The following is a 20,130-nucleotide window of genomic DNA, read 5'->3' as shown; positions in this document are numbered from 1 at the left end:
ATTTTTAGGTCAAAAAGTCATCATTTTATGGAATTTAATAGGTTTTTGTACTAGGTTTATGATTATTTATCCTACTTGATTGAATGTAATAATGTTTATATAATATTAATAACTACAATAATGCAATGAGAAGGTCAGCTAAAATATATAATATATAATCCGTGTATTATCCGTGTATATAACGTACTTTTTTTCTGACCAAAACAAGAAAAATTCTGTGTTTACAGCCATGTGTCTAGGCTAAATTATTATTTGGGTCCTCAACTTGATAACTATTCTCATATTAGGGTTTGATTTTTTTTTTGTTCAAGTTGGTCCCTGAACTTGGCAATTATTCTCACATTGGGCTTGAACTTTAGGGTTTTCAAGGAAATATCAGGGACTAACTTAGAAAAAAAAAGCTCAAGCCCCAATGTAGGAACAATTGCCAAGTTCAGGGTCTAACTTGGGCAAAAAAATGTGAGAATAATTGCCAAGTTTACGGCCTAACTTAGACAGAAAAAAGTTCAGATCCTAAAAAGTCATTTAACTCATCTATCAATAGTAAGCTATTTCGATGTTTTTAGGACTGGTGATAAAATCGGTCATATTACCCTTTTTTTTTGTTTGACTAATCTATCTAGTTCAATTGGGTTTTTAGTGTAGTTCAACCGGTTCGTGAGTCAATTGATTTTTGCCTCTCTTTAGATCGGTATTCCAATTGATTCCTATTCCAACCAATCCAATAGACCACTGTAGTTTAATTTGGAAAACTTTGAGTTATATTTTGAAAATTAGAGACAAAATTGAAGAGGAAAAAACACTTTGAGAGGTTTGAGAATTTTAAGGTTTTATTACAAATTAGGCCCTTAAATTATACTCGACTTTATGTAGGTATTTAAAATATTACAATATTATACAATTTGGTCTAAAAATTAATATAGTTTATAAAAAGAATTGATACTTCTAACTAATAAAAACGTGACACGTAATATTCTTTTAACCATGTCAACATTAACACTATATCTATTTAGAAATTTAAATATGATTTTTTTAAAATAATCAACTAAAATTTTAAAACCCAAAATATTAATTATATTTTGCCTCTCATCTTCTCCAACCTAGAATTAGATTCTCCTAAATATGCTGTCATTTCTAAATTCTCAAAAACTCTTTACTTCCTGTTCTTTTTGCACTCTATTTTCTTAATCACAGCTAGACTTATTATACACTAAGGCAAAAAGTAAAACGAGCTTTTTGAATGGGTCGAGCTTGAATTTTTTGAAATCGAGCTACAACTCAGTCTATAGACTAGTGTAATCATAGGTATTACCTTTCTTTGAGAATTTAACGACGAACACAACCATAAATAAAGGCCAACCAAACTACTTAAACAAGGTGATGGTGATGCAAGGTTAAACTAGAATGGTTAAATTAGTTTATTTGTGTTTGTCACTTAATTAAATAAGTAACAACATGTTGTCGTTTAATATTGTTGGTACGATGTCGTTTAGTGTCAGTTATATAGAGTTACAGTTGAAGTCATTTCTTTTTTTCTTTTTTTCTGTATTGGTCATTCTGTTAACAACCCTATAATTGATTATGGGCTCTAGTTTTTGAAATTTTTTCTTTTTATTTTCTATTTTATTTTAAAATTAGAAAACGTGTTCGATAAATAAAAATAAAAAATAAAATTGTTTTCAATAATGAAAATACAAAACATGTTTAGTACCTAATTTTATAATAGAAACATGAAAAATAAAATAAAAATTCTACATTATTTGAACTAAGATATCAAATTTAATATTTGAAAAATTATTAAAAAATATTTTAACTAGGGTCAATAATTTAAAATTTAAAATTTTATTTTCATCATATTTAATTTTAACTAGACTTAAACAAATAACTAGACTCATGAACAAATCTACTTGTTAATCTGTCCATATAAATTAAAAAGGAGTAACGAGATTGTGTTGTTGTAGATTAGATAAATTTCCTACGGGTAACACCTTGCCGACTATAGACCTCACAAACGTTTACATGCACAACATGTGGGTTCCTTTAGCCCACCTTGTCAAAGGTAGGTGTTGGGTTCCCATTTGCAAGGATCATAGGTAAGGTCCTGCTTGGTCCATATCTCATATTGTCCCTATTTAGACACCTATTGTACTTAAGTGGTCAATTATGACAAAATAAATACGACCAAGTGATGATATCTTCGCCTATAAATACTCATTTTTAATCTTAAGAAATATCTTCTCCGACTCTCCACTTCTCATGCTCTATATACACATAATACATGAATCTTTCAAGTATAAATGAATTCATGGGTTTCCACATAGCTCAATTGGTCCTTCATAATATGGGTTACTATATCACTCGTAACATCAGTTTGAGTGTACATACATGCATACATACATAACACGTTTATAGGTAATAACTCGGGATTAAAACCAGCAATCCTTTTTTCTTTTTTCAGATTGCAGTGTTTACATGTTGTATATATAATAGAAGTGTATATAAACTACATATATAGAAGAAAATATACTTCAGGATGGATGAAAACCAAAAAAGATTACACATCACTTGAAGTATAAATCCTTGTTTATATATATATATATAATCAGTAACTAAAAACTAGAATATTAATATTAATTACTGAAAGAGCAAGTCTCTGAAATTCAGCCATGGCAGAGATTCAGTTCTCCATCAAACTTAAACCGTTCTTTGACATTCAAAATAAAGGTGGTGGCCATGGAATCCACGTTATCATCTCCACGACCCCATGTTTCGTTTGCGAAGCCATTGTGATCGTAAAAGCTAGGTGATTTATTAAAGTAAGACACCGCCTCGTGTTGATGGGATGAACCGGTTGGTTGCTTGGACATCAGTACCATTGGAATCGTCGAATAGTTAGCCATGTTCTGGGCGGTGTTCGTTGACGGTGAGACCATTCGGCTTCCTCCGCTACCGAGCTTGGTGACGGCTCGAGACAAAGACTTGGGTAGGAGCTTGCTTTTGAAGAACCCTTTCTTCTTTTGAGTGGTCTCCATATTGAAAGTGTGTTTATCAAAGGAAATTAGTAACAAAGGTGTGGGAAAAAAATGGTTTTATGGGTTTGGATTATTGTTGTTGTTGTTACGGATAGGCAAATTCTACTATATATATAGGTAAACGAACTTGAGAGTTTATATTATCAAATTAGTCCTTCAATAATTAAATGGGTAAATTTTCAATAATTAAATGGGTAAATTTCAGTCTTTATATAATTAAAAAATTAAATAATATCAAATTGGAATAGAGTTAACGTTTATCGTTAAAAATATTATTTACTGTATAACAAAGTTAATAATTTTAAAGTTTTTATGGTTGTGTATATAAAATTATTTGTTTGAAATTAAACTGTAATTGAAAAATTAATTTTTAAGATATTTTTTATATAATAAATATTAACTTTGTTTCAATTTGAACTTATTTAATTTTTTTAATAATATAAAGATTAAATTAATCTATTAATTTGATTCAACCCATATAATGTAAGGACCTTTCAAGTAATTTAATCTATATATAATGTTAAAGGCTTGTGTTTCTGCCTTCTAACGAAGCATCGAAACAGGATTTGGAATTTATGTGGAATAAAATCCTAAAGAAAGTAATATAAAATGGGTTTTTGTGTGACTTTTGCTTTTTGGACCAACATAAAATCTTCTTTTCCTTTCGGTTCGTACTAAGAAATATCATTATTATCTATTGCAAATGGTAAATTATTCGAGTTAAATTTTTAAAAAATTAAATTTAATTTGGTAATTATCGAATTTAGTTTAAGCAATTTGAGTTTTTAATCAAATTAAATTTAAATGTAATAATACTCAATGCTAATAGTTTTATCCAACTTTTTATTTTTAAGTACATATATTATTAACCCTAAATTTAATTTTTAAGTTATACTTAAGTGCAAAAATTGATAAACAAGTTTAATATCGAGCCGAGCATCAAGCTCTGAATTTCAAGTCGATACATATTTTAAATATATATTATTAGCTCAACTTGATTACACCCCAACTAATATTGCTCGGATATTGTGAATTTGAGTGGACTTAATTACGTAATGCTTTGTTTTTTGGTATAATCAACATATCTTCCATGTAACTTTTACAGAACATGATGACTAATTCTTTTGAGGTTCGTGATTATTCATCTCAATAATATTATTTTCCGTGTTTGAACCTAAGTTTTCTAACCCAATACTTGTTAATTAAGTAATGTCTTCTTGAGGTGAGTAATTAATTAGGGTTTGAGATTAAAATTTCAAGAAATTTATAAAAAAATTTATATATTATTATCTTCTATTCTAACTGTACCTTAAATCATTAAATTATTAGTAAATTTATATTTAATCATTTAATTTTAAAAATTACAAAAGAATATACTCTATACAAGTTTCCACCTTGCTTATATAATCCAAGTAATAATCCCAGACAAAGTAGGCAATGGATAATAATATTCGATGCTGTTCAAAGATATGCTTTTAACATTTTTATTCTTTTCAGTTTAATTATTTTATGTTCTTTCTAAAGCAAAGCATTCAACTTCATAGAAAATTCCATCCAATTTCATACAAAATTCTAACCCTAATTTGAATATTTGTTTTCTAAAAAATGCTAACTTTTTCTTTTATCAAAACTTCAGTTTTTGTTGCAAATTTTAAATTTTATAAAATTCCTATCTTCAATTCAATCAAACCCGTTCAGTCCGATTCTAATAACCATGATTTTAGTGTTTAAGAATTAAGATAAAAAACCATGATTTCGGTTTAAATATTTTTCTAATAATATTGCATCATCTAATTTACATCTATATACATCAAATATTAACCCTAAAATACTAATTTTTATACTTAATGGATAATTAACAACAATAAATAAAGTAAAACAACAATTTTAAAACTAAGCAGTTACTTGAACCTAACTTACCATCACTCGAAATTAACCTAATTGATTACTGTGTGTGGTTCACGATAGAATATATTCCAAGCTGACATCCAAAACATTACCTCATTCTTATAACGCATGAATATATATATTAATATTCTTTATCATTATTTTAGTTGATATTCGAGGTTTGTAAATATCTTTACCAACAATGTATCCCTAAAATATGAATTTCTGTTCTCCTTTAAAATGTAATGTATCTTATCACAACACTCAATACTTATTGATATACATAAAGCAATATTTGCATCATCACTAATGAATTTCGTGCATCAATAGTATTCAATAATAACACGATGCTTCATTATTGAGTAATACAAAGAGTAGCGAAAACATAAAGAAGCATTAATAACTTTATCTCAACATAATTAATATTAATCATAAGATTTAAAATTTATGGTTTATATTGGGTTTTAAGTTTACAATTTACAAATTAGATTTAAGAAATATATAATTTTAAGTTTATAGGTAACAATTAGGGATTAAAATCAATAATATGTAGAAAATTATTGGTATTATATTAAAGTAATTTTAAACTCTACAAACAGAATTAATGGTTGAAAATAGTCCTATAAGATATAATAAAATATTAAAAAAACATACATATCAATTTTTTTTTTAATTTGTAGTAAAATACACAAACTACATATGTAGAAGAATTAATGTACTTCCGGATGCATGAAAACTAAAAAGAGTACACATCACTTGAAGTATAAATCCTTGTTCTATTATATATAGGTTATAGTTAATGAAGAACGAGTCACTGAAACTCAGCCATGGCGGGTGGAGACTCAGTTGTCCAGTTAAGTCCTCCTAGCAGTGGAATCAAAAACCCCCATCGAGCTCAAACCGTCGCCTGACATTGGAAATAAAGGTGGTGGCCACTGAATCCACATTATCGTCTCCATGACCCCAAGTTTCATTTGCATAGCCCTTGTGGTCGTAAAAGCTAGGTGACTTATTAAAGTAAGACACTACCTTGTGTTGATTGGCGCAACCGGTTGGTTGCTTCGACACCACTGTAATAATTGTCGAATAGTTCGCCTTCACGATGTTCTGGCCGACGGTGCTACAGGAGTTGGTGACGTTGTCTCGAGAGAACGACTTGGGTAGCACTAGCAGCTTGTTTTTGAAGAAACCTTTCTTCTTTTGAGCGGCGGGGGCCTCCATTAAAGTTGTTTCAAGCTAATAACAAAAACAAAGCCCTGAGCCTACTAAAAACTGTTTAGAAAACACAAAGAAGAAGAAGATGAAGAAGCTGAGGAAATGAGTTTTTCCTTCTTTTTTTGGCTTGGGTTGTATCTTAACGATGGCCAAACTCTCCTATATATACATATATATATATATATATATATGAGTTTTGTTTGTGGCAGTGGCTTTTGCTTTTTAGTTTCACATAGAAAAAACCCTGCACTTTCGGTACATGCGTAACACATACATATACACACACAATCACTTTTATAATAGTTTCAGTCTTCCATACAAAGTAGGAACCGAATATTTCCAGGTGCGCGTATATAGCGGTGCTTTGAAGTGTGTTTTAAGACACGGTCCGCCGTTGGCAACTGCTCAGGACTTGCTCTGAATACTTCCACACTATTTCCTTGGGACTTTGTGATATGTTGATATTCTAATATTCTATCTTCTTTCTAAAGCAAAGCATTCAACTTCATAGAAATTTTCTTTTATAAAAAATCCGAGAAGATTTTGGTAAAAGTATAGGCTTAAAAGATAGACTTAAACAAAAAGATAAGGTCCGTTTTTTAAACGGGTTAAGACTTGGGTAAGTTTTTTGCTCAAGTCCAGCTTGACCGGACCTGAATGAGTTGTTTGTTGTCGTTTTGTTACTATATTGCTATTAGTTTTTTGTTATTATTTGGATATCATATAGTTATTATTTTATTGTTAATTTTGTTACTATTTTAGAGACATTTGCTTGCTAAGTTGAAACTATGTTAATGTTATTTAAGTATAAAGACTTTTTTAATATATTTTCAATTTGTTGAGAAATTTTTATTTTAATATTTTTAGTGTATTTGATATATTATATATATATTTTTAAAAAGTTAATATGTGTGGACCTGGATTAGTATTTTTAATTCAGACTAAACTTGAACAGAATTTTAAACTCATTTTCGAGCTAAACCAAACTTACACTTAAAAAATGGACCTAAAATTATAAGTTGTGCGTACTCAAGCCCGACTCGACTAATAATAAAGTAAAGCTCAATGGATTTACGAAGATCATAATTTTTATTTTATTTATTTTTAATGTAAGGTGTATGATTCTGTATACTAATGGTGGTAAGATTATGATAAAGTCCAATTCTAGCAACAGCAAATTTAGAAAATTTTAAGAGGTTTGAAATTGAATTATAAATTTTGAAAGTTAAAATATAATTTTATCATATATTAATTTAGAATTATATTAATTTTAGAGATTTTAACAGAATTTTTCTATTTTGAAAAGTTAAGGATCGATTTATCATATATTAATGTATAATTTAAACATTTTTAAGAAGTTGCATATAAATTTTTTTTCATTTTTGGGAGTTTATGTAATAGCTTGATTTTGGGTCTAGTCGGAATAGTGGTTTCGAGACCACAAATTCGACGAGAAAAAATGTAATGGTCTGAATTTTCAAAGGTGTCGAAACGGTGATTCAAGATCACTAAATTCGACAAATGAGTAGAAAATATTATTAATTTAGCGAATATAAGTTAAATGTGAAGTTAGAAAAAATTTTGAAATAGTGAATAGTGCACTAGAAATAAATATTAAAATAATTAGAATAAAAAAACGAGGTATTGAGACCTCGGAGATTTTAGACCGAGCCATAAATGTTTTTATAAATGTTTATGGAGTGTTAAAAAGTTAGTATTAAAGTTTTTTCAAGAAATTTTAAAGTTCTAATAATTAATTGAACAAAAAGGACTAAATTGTAACAAATACAAAATTATAGAAAATGATTAAATAGCTTAAATGATAAAAGGAAGAGGGCTTAAAAGGAAATTGGACCCAAGTTCTATTTGGGCTGGACGGTAAAGGCATGAAATCAGCAAGAAAGTAAGGAGAATTAAGGGCAAATTTGGAATATTGCAAATTTGCTTAATAAAGTTAGGACCAAAGTGGAATTATCTAGATTTCTCTTCATTTTTCTGCATTCTCATCAGCTAAAACACCATAGAAGAGTTTCTTCAAGCTGGTTCTTCATATTTTTACTGCAAGTAAGTTCAATTCTTGAGTATTTCTTGAAATTTTTGTGTTTTTGTGACTTTTACAACTAGGCCCACTTGTTAAATTCATTGGTTTTTGATTCTATGTAAGAAGTTGAAAGTTGCTATGAATACATGCTGGAAGTATATGATGATTTATCATGGAATTAGAGTTTTAAATTGTTCATATGCTGATTTTATTGAAAGAATTGAATAGAAAGTGAATGTTTGGGACCTAATAGTAAAAGAGTTTGAAGTTCGGATTTTATGTGGAAATTCTGAATTTCAATAGTTGTGAAATAACTTATAATGTCTAGGTAAAGTAATAATTGAGAAAAATTATCTTAATTGAGGGGTTAATTGAGCAAGGACTGAATTGTATGAACTGTGAAATTTGGGGCAAAATGGAAATCAATATTTTGCACTAAAACAGTTTTGGACAACAGCAGTGGTTTAACTTTGAAAAATCACCAAAAATTGTGGGAATTGAATTAGAGGGTCAATAAAATATGAAATTAAAGCTTATTGAGTCTAGTTTCTCATAGAAGAAACGATGTAAGTAATGGATTTGTAAATTATGAGATATAATAAATTTTGTGAGACAATATCAGAATGATTTCGGGTTCCCCTGTTCTGAATTTGGAAAATCATCAAAAATTGAATAAAAATAATTATGAGTTATAATTTATATGCTTAAAATCCTTAATGAGTCTATTTTCAAAGGAAACAAATGAAAACATCATCCGAATTCTGTACAATTAGATAATTCATTTTTAGTGAAGAGTGGTCAGAACTATCAGACAGCGAAACAGGGGAAACTTTAAAGAATAAACTGTACTATTTGGCTAAACCAAAAATTTTGAAATTTTTATGGTAAGAAGATTGTGAGTCTAGTTTCAGGGAAAATTAGCGGATCTTAATTTGGAGCTCTGTAGCTCCAGATAAAAATAATTTAATGACCCTGACTCGGATAAACAACTTTGAATATACATGTGAGTGAAAAGTGAAATTATAGTTAATATTGTTTAAGTGTGTTATACACATTAAGGAAGTGGAATGGAGAGGAGGAGGAGGAAAATTGGGAAATACATGAATGATTTGTGTATAATTGGTCATGTGTTTGATTATAATTGATCAACGATGAAATAGAAATGATGCTTATATTTGTGCATTATTGGTCATGGTTTAAGTTCATGTGTGAAAATAAAGTTTCATAGTATGTGTGTATGGTATATTCAGTATATGATTTGGCATGGAATAATGTCATGAATGGTTTATCATGTGGTTAGTTCCAAAAAGAGTTATGTTTAAATACACTAGCTTGCAACTATGGTTGAATGATATGTTTATATCTTGTGTGATGCGCATAGGAAACAAGTGTGGAAAGATATTGAAATAGTAAGTTTATATGGCTGAAATTTCATGGTTAAATGTTAATTTCATGAATTATATGATGCATGATGAGAAATATTTATTGTTGAAATAAAAATAAAAATAAAAATAAAATATGTGAATCTTTGAAATGTATATGGACTGAAAAGTAATTAGTGATTTGAATTTGATTGGAAAATGAATAAATAAATAATATATATATATATATATATATATATATGAATTGAATAAAAGTGAATTAAAGTATGAATAAGTGTGAATACGTGAATTGAGTATCGATGAAAAGTGGTTTGAATTGAATCAAGTATGATTACATGTAAATATCTGGAATATGTATTGGTAGATTAGAAAGTGAAAAGTGAATTTGAATTGAAATGTGATTATTGAATAGAAATTGAATGGTTTGAATTGAATTATTGAATTGAACTGGAATATTGAAATTGGTGAGTGATATGGATTTTATTGGAATTGAAATTGAGAAAGTAGAAATTGATATGTGAGACTAATACTGAACTGAATTATGGAATACTGAATATTGTTATGTGTACTGCATTAAACTGTGAAAATCCTGAAGTAATGAATTACTGCAATACTGTGAAACTTATTGAAATAAGGAATTATAATTGATACTGAACTAAGATGGAAATTGTACTGAAAAGTGAATTAAATGCCCTATTAACTAGTCGGGCTAGTCGGATATAGTTGGCATGCCATAGGATATGGAAGAGTACGGGGTATTTACCGGCTTACTGATTAAGCACTTATGTGCCGACTCATCATTATCATATCGATTCTCGATTCGGCACTTTGTGTGTCGAATCTTTATCATTATCATTATGATTCAGCACTTTGTGTGTTGAATATCATATCTTATCGCTTCACATCGACATCAGATAATGGTGTGTTTGGTTGGAATCCATGTATCCGCCAAGTCCGAGTCAAGTTAATAGGGGCAAATGAAATAAAGTTACTAATAAAACTAAATCTAAATGATATGACATATGTGAAAGGGTAAGAATCATGGTTCAAGAAACAAATAAGGATAAATTTTATGAAATAGATTTTGATAATATGATATAATGTAAAATGAGAAGTGAAAATGAAATAATTTGAAATAGTGAAAGAATACTTGAATTTAATTGAATACAAGTTATTGAGATATATTTGTTGATTTAATGTATGAATTGAGTATTTAAAGATTACAATTGTAAATTGAATATAAAAGAACGAATTGACAATGGAAACCGATAATGGATGAATTATTAAAATGTATGGGAAATTGAAATGAATGTGAAATAGTCATTAAAAGACTAATGTTGTAAGGTTTTAGATATGAAATAGGATATATTATTGAATTGAGATGTATAAATGAAATATATGAAATAATGATTTTATGAAATGATTATTGATGAAATGCATGAAATATATTAGGTATGTTCTAAGTATTAGTTTTGTGTTCAATTATATTAGTAATTAGCCAAGAATTAATTTGGCACCAAATATTGTAATATTCCTATATCAGGTTCCTTAAGTCGAACATGGTATAGGGGTGTTACAGTTTAGTCGCTGCTTGCCACTTAAATTCGCTCTAAGGAGAATTAATAAATAATTATTACGATTATGGGACGAACACCTTTGATAAATGGGCCGACCAAATGATGGAGTAGATGATTAAGAAAAGTTTTAATAAGATTGTATGCAATGATAATGCATATTGCATTTTAAAACAAGAATATTTAGGTTTAAATTTTGAAGATTCTATTATTGAGAGAGACAATCACAAATCTCGAATATAAATCGGAAACGAATATGTAGAATATAAAAAAAAAACTTTAATAATTGGGGATTAAAACCCATAATATGCATTTTTTTTTCTATTTCCAGATTGCGGTGGTTTTTCATATATAAGAAGGGAAGTGTGTAAACAAACTACACATACAAACTTTACACATCACTTGAAATATTAATCAGTGCCTAAAAACTAGTAGACTATAATTAGCAAGGGCTTGTTTACTTTTAGCACCAAAAGCATTTTTTGAAAAAAAGTTGTGTTAAATAAATTGTTTTTGACTGAAATTTATGGTTTTTCAGAAGTGTTTTTTAAAAGTACTTTTGAAAAATACTTCTGGCAAAGAGAAGTAAAAATTTTAACTTTTCCACTTCCAAAAACACTTTTGGCGTTTAATTATTTTTTCACCCCTCCAATAACATAATACTTTTCTCCTCTTTTTTTTTTTTGTTTGTGCTTAATTACAATTACAAATGTGTTGAAATCATTAATTAAAAATAAAAAAGATATTTTTTAAAATGTTAGTTATAAATATTTAATGGTTATATTTAAATATTTAAAATATCGCTTATATATTCTAGTTAAATTTTATAAATAATTAATATTTATTACTTAAAATATTTATAATTTATATTCCATATATTAAAATATGTTAAGTTATAATAATTTTTTATATTCTTATTAAAATATAATAATATTAACTAATTTAAATATTATTTAAATACATATTTGTTACTTGATAATAACATGTTTAAAATAAATATTTTATTTCTCAAATGCACTTTTTAACCGCAATACTAAACACTTAAAAGTATTTTTTCCAGAACACTTTTCCTTTTCAAAAGTATTGCTAAACTAGCCCTAACACTTAAGAATTAAGTTACCGAAACTCGACTGCCATGGCAAGCGGAGAGACTCAGTAGTTTTCCCCAGTAGAGTCAACAACCCCATTAAGCTCAAACCGTCGCCTGACAGTGGAAATAAAGTCGGTGGCCATGGAATCCACGTTGTCGTCTCCACGACCCCAGGTTTTATCGGCGTAGCACTTATGGTCGTAAAAGCTAGGTGACTTACTAAAGTAAGATACCGGCTCCTGCATGGAGGATGAAAGATTTGAAACACTCTTCTTTGGTTGCTTGGTGACTGAATTGAAAGACTTGGGTAGCAGCTTGCTACATTTGAAGAACCCTTTCTTCTTCATTTGAGGACTAGTCTCCATTAAAACTATTATTATCAACCAAATAACAAAACAGAGCCTAGTAAATTACAGTTAAAGAAGAAGACGAAGAAGCAGCAGCTGAGGAGATGATGTTTTGCCTTTGGGTTGTTCTTAAAAATGGCCAAACTCTCCTCTCTCTATATATAATGATAGAGGCTTTGTGTTGTGCCTTTCCAAGAAATGTACCCTTTTGGACTGATTTGGAATTTATGCAGAATATAAAACCTTAAAAAGAAACTAATATAAAATGAGTTTAGCAAAAGTTGGTGTGACTTTTGCTGTTTAGATTCACATTAAGAAACCCCCACCCTTCGGCACTCTATTATTCCAACTCTTTCATTTTTCCTCTGATTACACAATCACCCATTTAAACTTTTAAAATTTATAAAATAACAACTTTAATCCTTAATATTTATATATTATATCAATTTACACTTGATTCGAGAAAAATTAACCATCTATTTTGCAGTTTTACTTTTCTCTTTTTCACGATATTACGTTTATGGGTAAATTACACTGTTATTCACATCAAATGTAATTTGTATTTTTATAAGGATAAATTTTAAAATTATACATGAATTAAGATTTAATGTGTAATTGTATACATGAACTTTAAATTTGTTCAATTTTATAAATAAAATTTCGATTTGATCCAATTCTTACAAATTATTAACACAATTATTGAAATGACATCATTTTATGTTTATATATTGCAAACATAAATAATTATATTTACCCAAAGATAAAAATAAATTGATGTATCTCTTTAAATGTATATGATTAAATCAAAATTAAAATTTCAAGTATACATTTGAACCACAATTAGAGTTTCACGTATATAATTGCATCACGTATACAATTACATATTAAATAAAATTCATGTATAATTTTAAGATTTATCCATTTTATAATAATTTTAGTCTTTCATACAAAGTATGAAATTGACTATATTCCAAACACATACATGTTTTTTGAAGCGTGTTTGTAGTATGGTCCGCGATATTGAAAAGTGGGTTTTCTTATAAAGATTATTCTATATTTTATTTCTATCTAAAAGCAAAGCATTCAACTTCATAGAAATTCCTTCATACTGTTTTGTTGAGTCAAAGGTGACTTCAAAATTTTGAACTCAACTTAAATATTCTAAAAGAAAAGTCCATTATCACTCCTTCCAATGGAATGAGTTAAATCTTTTAAAACTTTAAATTTAAACTATCTATTCATCAATTTTGATTTTATAAGATTTTATATAAATATTTTAAATTTAATTCAATATTATCAAATTATCATCATTTTACATTGATATATGACATAGACAAATAATTATATTAATCCAATATGAAAACAAATATATTTGTTCATTTCTTTAAATATGTACAACTGAATCAAAATTAAATTTTCATTTCCATATATAAACCATAATTCAAGTTTCAAAGCATATAATTGTACCAAATTAAAGTTTAAATGTCAAATTGTATATTAAACCAAAATTCATATATAAATTGATATTTATCTCTAAATAAAATAAAATTCAAAATCTTAGCATTTATTTAAGCCTAACTTACAATCTCTACAAAATTCAGTACCCACAACAATTTAACTTCTAAATATGGGGGCAGTGCCCTAAAAATTTCAGGTCGAGTCCTTCAAGGTTTTAAAATTTTCAAGTTGGTTTGAAGGGCAAGAGTCTTTTAAGACAACCTAAGACCTACCAAAAAAAAAAAAAAAGGGCCATCTCTATAAACATAAAAATGTAATTAAGTAGACACTTAAGATCTTTACTATTGTTGTCCACTTGATCCTCCCATTGGTGCATTTGTTGCGCTGCGAGTCCTTGTCAGAACAGAAAACAAACCACTCAGACCAGAAAACACTGTCCCGTTGTTGCCAACATTATTGGCACTTGATTCACCTAATTCCTGAAAAACCAGATATGTAATGTAACCATTGAAACCATAAAAGATACGATAAAAATACCATGAAAGGCCCTGTACTAAGAGTCAGGTTGCATTTTTCCTCTTTACTTAAACAAATAGGTAACTTAATCCATGTACGTTAAATCAAAGAGCAAATCAATTATTTCGGTTAAAAATTTCATCTATTTGTACTGTTTTAACCTGACATGACTGACGAAATAACTAAATCATAACACATGATGTGCTATATGTATCTCATGCTGATATACAGGGACAAGTTTTTAACAGTAAAAATGGATAAAAAATTTTAACAAAAAGATCAATTTGCTCTTTAATCTAACCACATGAACTACTTTGCCTTTTTAATAGATGAGACAAAATATAATTCAACTCTTTCTACAGGGCCTCCATGATACTTTTACCTAAATGATACACTTGAGAGCAGCAAGCAAAAAGCAAAAAGGGGAAAACCTTAAGGCCTGAGGCAGAGATTACATGTCTAGGAGATCTCTGAACCTGTCAAAAGTCAAATAAAAGGATTTACTCGGAGAAAACGCTTCACGATTCCCTATTATGCTACTCGAGCTTGAGTCTGAATGTCGAATATAATAAGTTCACTTTCCTTTTTCTAATTTTCCATTTATATGGAAGATCACATCCTCGTATTCATCTCCAAAAATGTTTCAAACAGCGTTAAACATGAAGAAAAACGAAATTTGAAGGCTTAACTACTTCAGTAATTTTCTGTTCTATTAATTCTAATAATTCAGGACTCTGTAAAGTCAACTAACCTTGGGAGTTCCATTAGAAGAACCAGAAGATGGAGACGGCGGATCTACTGGTATAATGGGAGGCAAAGACCCACTCTGCTTAAAACATAGAGAGAAAAACTTGTTAAAAAAGAATCTGCGGTTTCAACAACCAGGTTAGCATGAAGAGAATTTCAACATCATTCAAATAAACCGGACATGGAAAAAAGCAATGCATTGCATTCAATGTCAAATATCCATAAGATTTCTCATTCGCATTGCTGAGATTGACCAGCCCATATTTGGTTGAGCAAATTTGAAACAAACAAAGGCCAAAGCACAATATTTGATGGCATCTAGATAATGAAAAAAACTCTAAAAAGGTCCAAACATAACAGCCGCTAAAGGTATCATAAAGGCCCTTGTACCAAGAGTCAGATTATATTTTGTCCCCTCTACTTTAAAAATGAACAAATTAGTCCTTGTACATTAGATCAAAGAGCAAACTAATCCTCTTGCTAAAATTCCATCCATTTCTACAGTTAAAAACTGGTCCCTATACGTCAGAATGAGGTACACATGCCACATGTAACTATTTAGCTATTCTGTCAGCCATGCCAGTTATGGATAAAATTCTTAATAGAAATGACCAATATGCTTTTTAATCTAATGTACAGGGACTACTTTACTCATTTTTTTTAGTAAAGAGGTAGAATACAATCTGACTCCCAGTAGAAAGGCTTTTATGGTACTTTTACTCATAACAGCCTTGAAATTCTACCCTTAAAATACATGTTCCACAGTCCAAGAGTGCTTCCATTAGTTAATCATTCATCACACTATACATCAAAAAGAGAAGGAATCTGACCCTTGACGGTGTTTTCGTTGGGGGTTCAAGAGCTGGCCTGGAAGAGTTAGCTGGTAAAGCCTGCAAGAGTGAAATAACACTCAGCATGAAGAAACACGAGCATAAGAACCAAGCTGAAAGAAAACGTCTAAAATACATGGATCTAAAAAATAAAACAGTAAAACAATGATCGTAATCAACAGTGATCCAAAAGAAGAAGAATCATCTGCTCTTACGGTCTTTGTTAGTGTTTAAGGACACCACAATCTTGACAAATAGATACCAATGAAACACAGATAAATAGAAAACATACTATTAATTGCAGATCAGATACATAACATAAACAAACCTGAGTATGATCAGTGGGTCTATTTTGTTCTATGGTCTGGGCATAATCACACAACCAGGTGACTCCTTCATTTGTCATATCCTATGGAGATGATAGAAAACCATAGAAATTAACAAAAGCAATGACAATAGTCATGAATCAAGTTTATATTGCACTGTATGTTTTTGTTTAAAGTAAGAATTACCTGCTTCCCTTCTATCCTTTTTATCTTACTTTCCTGAGCATCGACACCAATAAAAAGAGAGAGAGTGGGTCGACTTAGTTTCACATCTAGAAAGCATAAAATAACCACAATACAGCAAAATCAAGTCTTGAAAAATGCTTACCAGAGTTTGAACTACATATCGAACGGATTGAACATTAGTGTTGAGCTTCTTTGATTCATCTTGTAGTAGAGTAACCTATACAATTCAATCAATTTTCAGTGAATAACAATGAAACCTCCTATAGATGAACCTTGCTACGAATACAACCTTACATCTCACCTCTTTGTGTGTTGTATCAGTAATATCTGCAATTTCATGTAGACGATTATCCACGCCCTCAATTCTTGAGGATAGTTGCCGTTTGGTAGCCTAGAAGGGGACGAGAAAAAAAAAATTAAAAAGGAAAGAGCCAGAGGAGATTTCAGTCAATTTACTAGAAAAAACATTGACATATATATGGAAACCAAAATCATGTAACTTGGTACTTGAAATCTTCATATACTGTGGCCATTCATGGATTTAGGTAATGTATGAACAAATTTAGTAAAAGAAAGACTTACCGAGATTGACGAGTAAACACTCTCTAGCTGCTTAGCTATGGCATCACGTGCATCAGATAAACTACGCCTCGTTGCGAACATCATATTGGGAAGTCTCCAGCCCTAAAACCATTCAAGGAATATAACTTATAGCCAAGAGTAAAGATGCATATTTTAAGCAAAGAAACACACAAGAAATGAAGTATAGCAGCTACATATATATATGCAAAACAACACATAAATACACTATAAGGAATAAAAGTTCATTACCTTCCACCAAATGTAGCCATATCCAACAACAACAACAACAATGATTATGCTGTATTTACTAGTACCTGCATGTGACAAAAACATTCCCCAAAATAAAGCTCAGGAACTGGATAGTATTGACTATAATTGATCTATATTGAAAGTTATAATTTCTCTTAAAAAATTAAGAATAGTAAGAAAACAGTATTTTCTTTTAAGTGTCAGAAGCTGATTATGAAAAGGGATACTCATTAATTTCTCATTCATAAGGAACTATGGATCCATAGTACTTCTGCATATTGCATAAAAAGATGACAGAATAAAATTTGGAAAAGTGTTGTTAAAAATTCTAGTTAGAATGAGTGTCATCGACATTTTTCCCTTCAAACATCAAAGGATGGAAACAATCATAACCTGTTCCTTGTCCGGTAACAATTGTAATTGGTCTATTTGATGCCAAGATTTGCAGTTCCTGCCTTAGGCTGTTAACCTGTAAACGAAAACAAGTTAAAACAAGATATAATCATACAAATTTAAATATTAAAGCAAGGATCATAATAATAGGGAGTCATCATCACTGAAATGACAAGCATACAGAACTAATAACAAGAAGTATCATGAATGCTTAACGTTATCAATGATATATAGCTCAAGAAAGTAATAAAAGCATGAAATACGTATAAATGAATATAAAAATTTATTCGCTAGCAGCACTGCCATGCAGCCACCATATTAAAATGTCATGACAAAACAGAGGTAATATCATTATTTGTGATAAACAATACCTGAAGATCACAAATAACTTTTCAACCTTAAATTATTTAGTCAAGGGTCTATCCATAAAGAAAAACAAGAGAGAACTTCATAAAAAGCATTTCCATCACATTTCAATCATTTCAATTACCTAGCATAACAATCAAACAAGCAAAAATAGCTCCAAATATCAGAAACACCAATAATCAGAATATTATTCACCACTCATAATGGAAATAGGAGATCATACAGACCTGAGCCACCAAATAGTCATTTCGCGGCTTGCTTGACGGAGTGGAATCATCATGCTTAAGTTGCCGAAAAGCAATCTGCAGCAGGAGACAAATTATCACCAAGTTAGGCAGAAAGTAAGAGGCTTCATAATCTAAAACTTACATATTTTAAGGAAAACAAACCAACATCTTTAGTTTTAAGTCATGGCTAAAAAAATGGAGAATCACCTTGAAAGCACCAGAGACAAAATCAGAAACACTTGACATGCGTCCTTCTTTCGCAAGAATTGAACCAACAATACCTAAAAGAGAGTACACAATAAAGTAATAACATCTTCAACCCCAAATATTGAGTACCCTACTTTCATGCAATTCACATGGTTCAACAAGCAAATGGTATATCACGATCAAACTAATACAAAAAGTAGAACTTTTAGTTCTCGAATTTATTTTAGCCTATTCTATTTTGGAAGTCTAACAGCTATCTTGGAGCCCACCAGCCCCAACATTTATATGAAGGATTACCTATGGGAAAATATTGAAACCATAGAAGTTCTAATTTTTAATGCCAAATGTCATGTTAACAAGAGGCAAAACCAAATTGGTAACTACATTACTCCTCTAAAGGGGAATACATATGAACAAACTATGTTTGAACATAGTCATCAATGCTATGGTTCTTCCAATCGATTCATCCATTTAGAACCCGAAGAGATGCAAGCTCTGTCTAAGTTAAACTTCAAAATAGAACTCTGCTTCACAATCAGATTACTAAGTGATTGTTTTAAGGGCATTCCATGTTGATATCGTACATGCTTACAATTCCATCGAATATCACTCAAGCCCACTAGCCTTTCAATTTATTGCTATCCTTCATATTTTGTAATAAGCCCCATCAAGTGGATCATCTTCAGCTAAAACAAAAATCAAGATTCCATCTTTGAAATCCAATTCTTATATCCCAGCACCACAGCTATAATCCAGGTCCCAGTGCTAATACGGAATCATAAATTATAATCAATTACATCCATAGCCCCAAAACTAGCACGCATTCCCTACAGCTTCCCCAACCAATCCAAGTACTAAACAACATTAATCCAAATCCAAGGTTTATCTAAAACCCTAAATTTACTTTCAACTAAACCAATCGATTCTCAAAAAACCCAAACAATAACCGATTCGTAAATAAAAAGAAAATTAAAAAATATATATTGAAGAAGACCGATGATTGAACAAACCTGCACCAACGATGATAGTTAACTTGCCAAGAGGAAGAGCCATTGACGAATACGGTTTGGACCGTATATTTGTACGTTTGTGAGCGTATATACTGGGACAGTAGATAAAACAAACTACCGCTAAAGTACCATGAATCAAAAATTGCAGGACAATAAACGAATTTGGGTTTTTTAAAAGTAATAAATTAATTGGTATTTTCCATTGATTGAAGGGTTTTTTTTTTCGATTGCTTTATGGTTTGATTTTGAGGAATCGCTGAGAAAATTTATACAAGACTATGGAGCTTAGGTTACTTGGTTAGCATTTAGCGACGTAAAAGAATCCCCGTCGTCGGGTATTAGTTACCTACTAAACTATTTACTTAACTTTGTTGGTTAATTTGCTATAACGGTCCTTGAATTTCTTTTATATTATTTAGCCACTAAACTATTTAGTATTTACTTAATTTTGTTGGTTAACTTGTC

The 20,130-nt window shown here is 29.8% G+C and overlaps 1 protein-coding gene across 1 annotated transcript; it reads right to left on the bottom strand.

Annotated features, from left to right (window-relative positions):
* Positions 1–14,039: 14,039 nt before the first annotated feature.
* Positions 14,040–19,988, bottom strand: LOC105780172 (uncharacterized). The gene is made up of 14 exons (XM_012604342.2): positions 19,666–19,988; positions 18,656–18,729; positions 18,449–18,523; positions 17,856–17,931; positions 17,463–17,527; positions 17,214–17,315; positions 16,933–17,022; positions 16,774–16,848; positions 16,632–16,664; positions 16,448–16,528; positions 16,120–16,179; positions 15,294–15,368; positions 14,974–15,018; positions 14,040–14,505 (listed from the first exon to the last, which is right to left on the bottom strand). Exons 1-14 carry the CDS (start codon positions 19,706–19,708, stop codon positions 14,368–14,370), a joined length of 1,032 nt encoding a protein of 343 aa, XP_012459796.1. The 5' UTR covers positions 19,709–19,988; the 3' UTR covers positions 14,040–14,367.
* Positions 19,989–20,130: the final 142 nt, after the last annotated feature.

Source organism: Gossypium raimondii, chromosome 4 (assembly GCF_025698545.1).
Source record: "Gossypium raimondii isolate GPD5lz chromosome 4, ASM2569854v1, whole genome shotgun sequence".
Taxonomy (NCBI): domain Eukaryota; kingdom Viridiplantae; phylum Streptophyta; class Magnoliopsida; order Malvales; family Malvaceae; genus Gossypium; species Gossypium raimondii.
Note: the sequence above shows the minus strand (reverse complement) of the source record. Positions and strands in the feature narration are given on the sequence as shown.

What these genes read in the sequence shown, in the direction of transcription:
- LOC105780172 (XM_012604342.2), bottom strand. Translation starts at nt 19,708, where the DNA reads ATGGCTCTTCCTCTTGGCAAGTTAACTATCATCGTTGGTGCAG. An exon ending in TTGTCTCTGGTGCTTTCAAG is followed by an intron (nt 18,524 to 18,655) that starts GTGATTCTCCAT and finishes CTCCTGCTGCAG; the next exon opens with ATTGCTTTTCGGCAACTTAA. An exon ending in GATATGTAGTTCAAACTCTG is followed by an intron (nt 16,665 to 16,773) that starts GTAAGCATTTTT and finishes GTCGATGCTCAG; the next exon opens with GAAAGTAAGATAAAAAGGAT.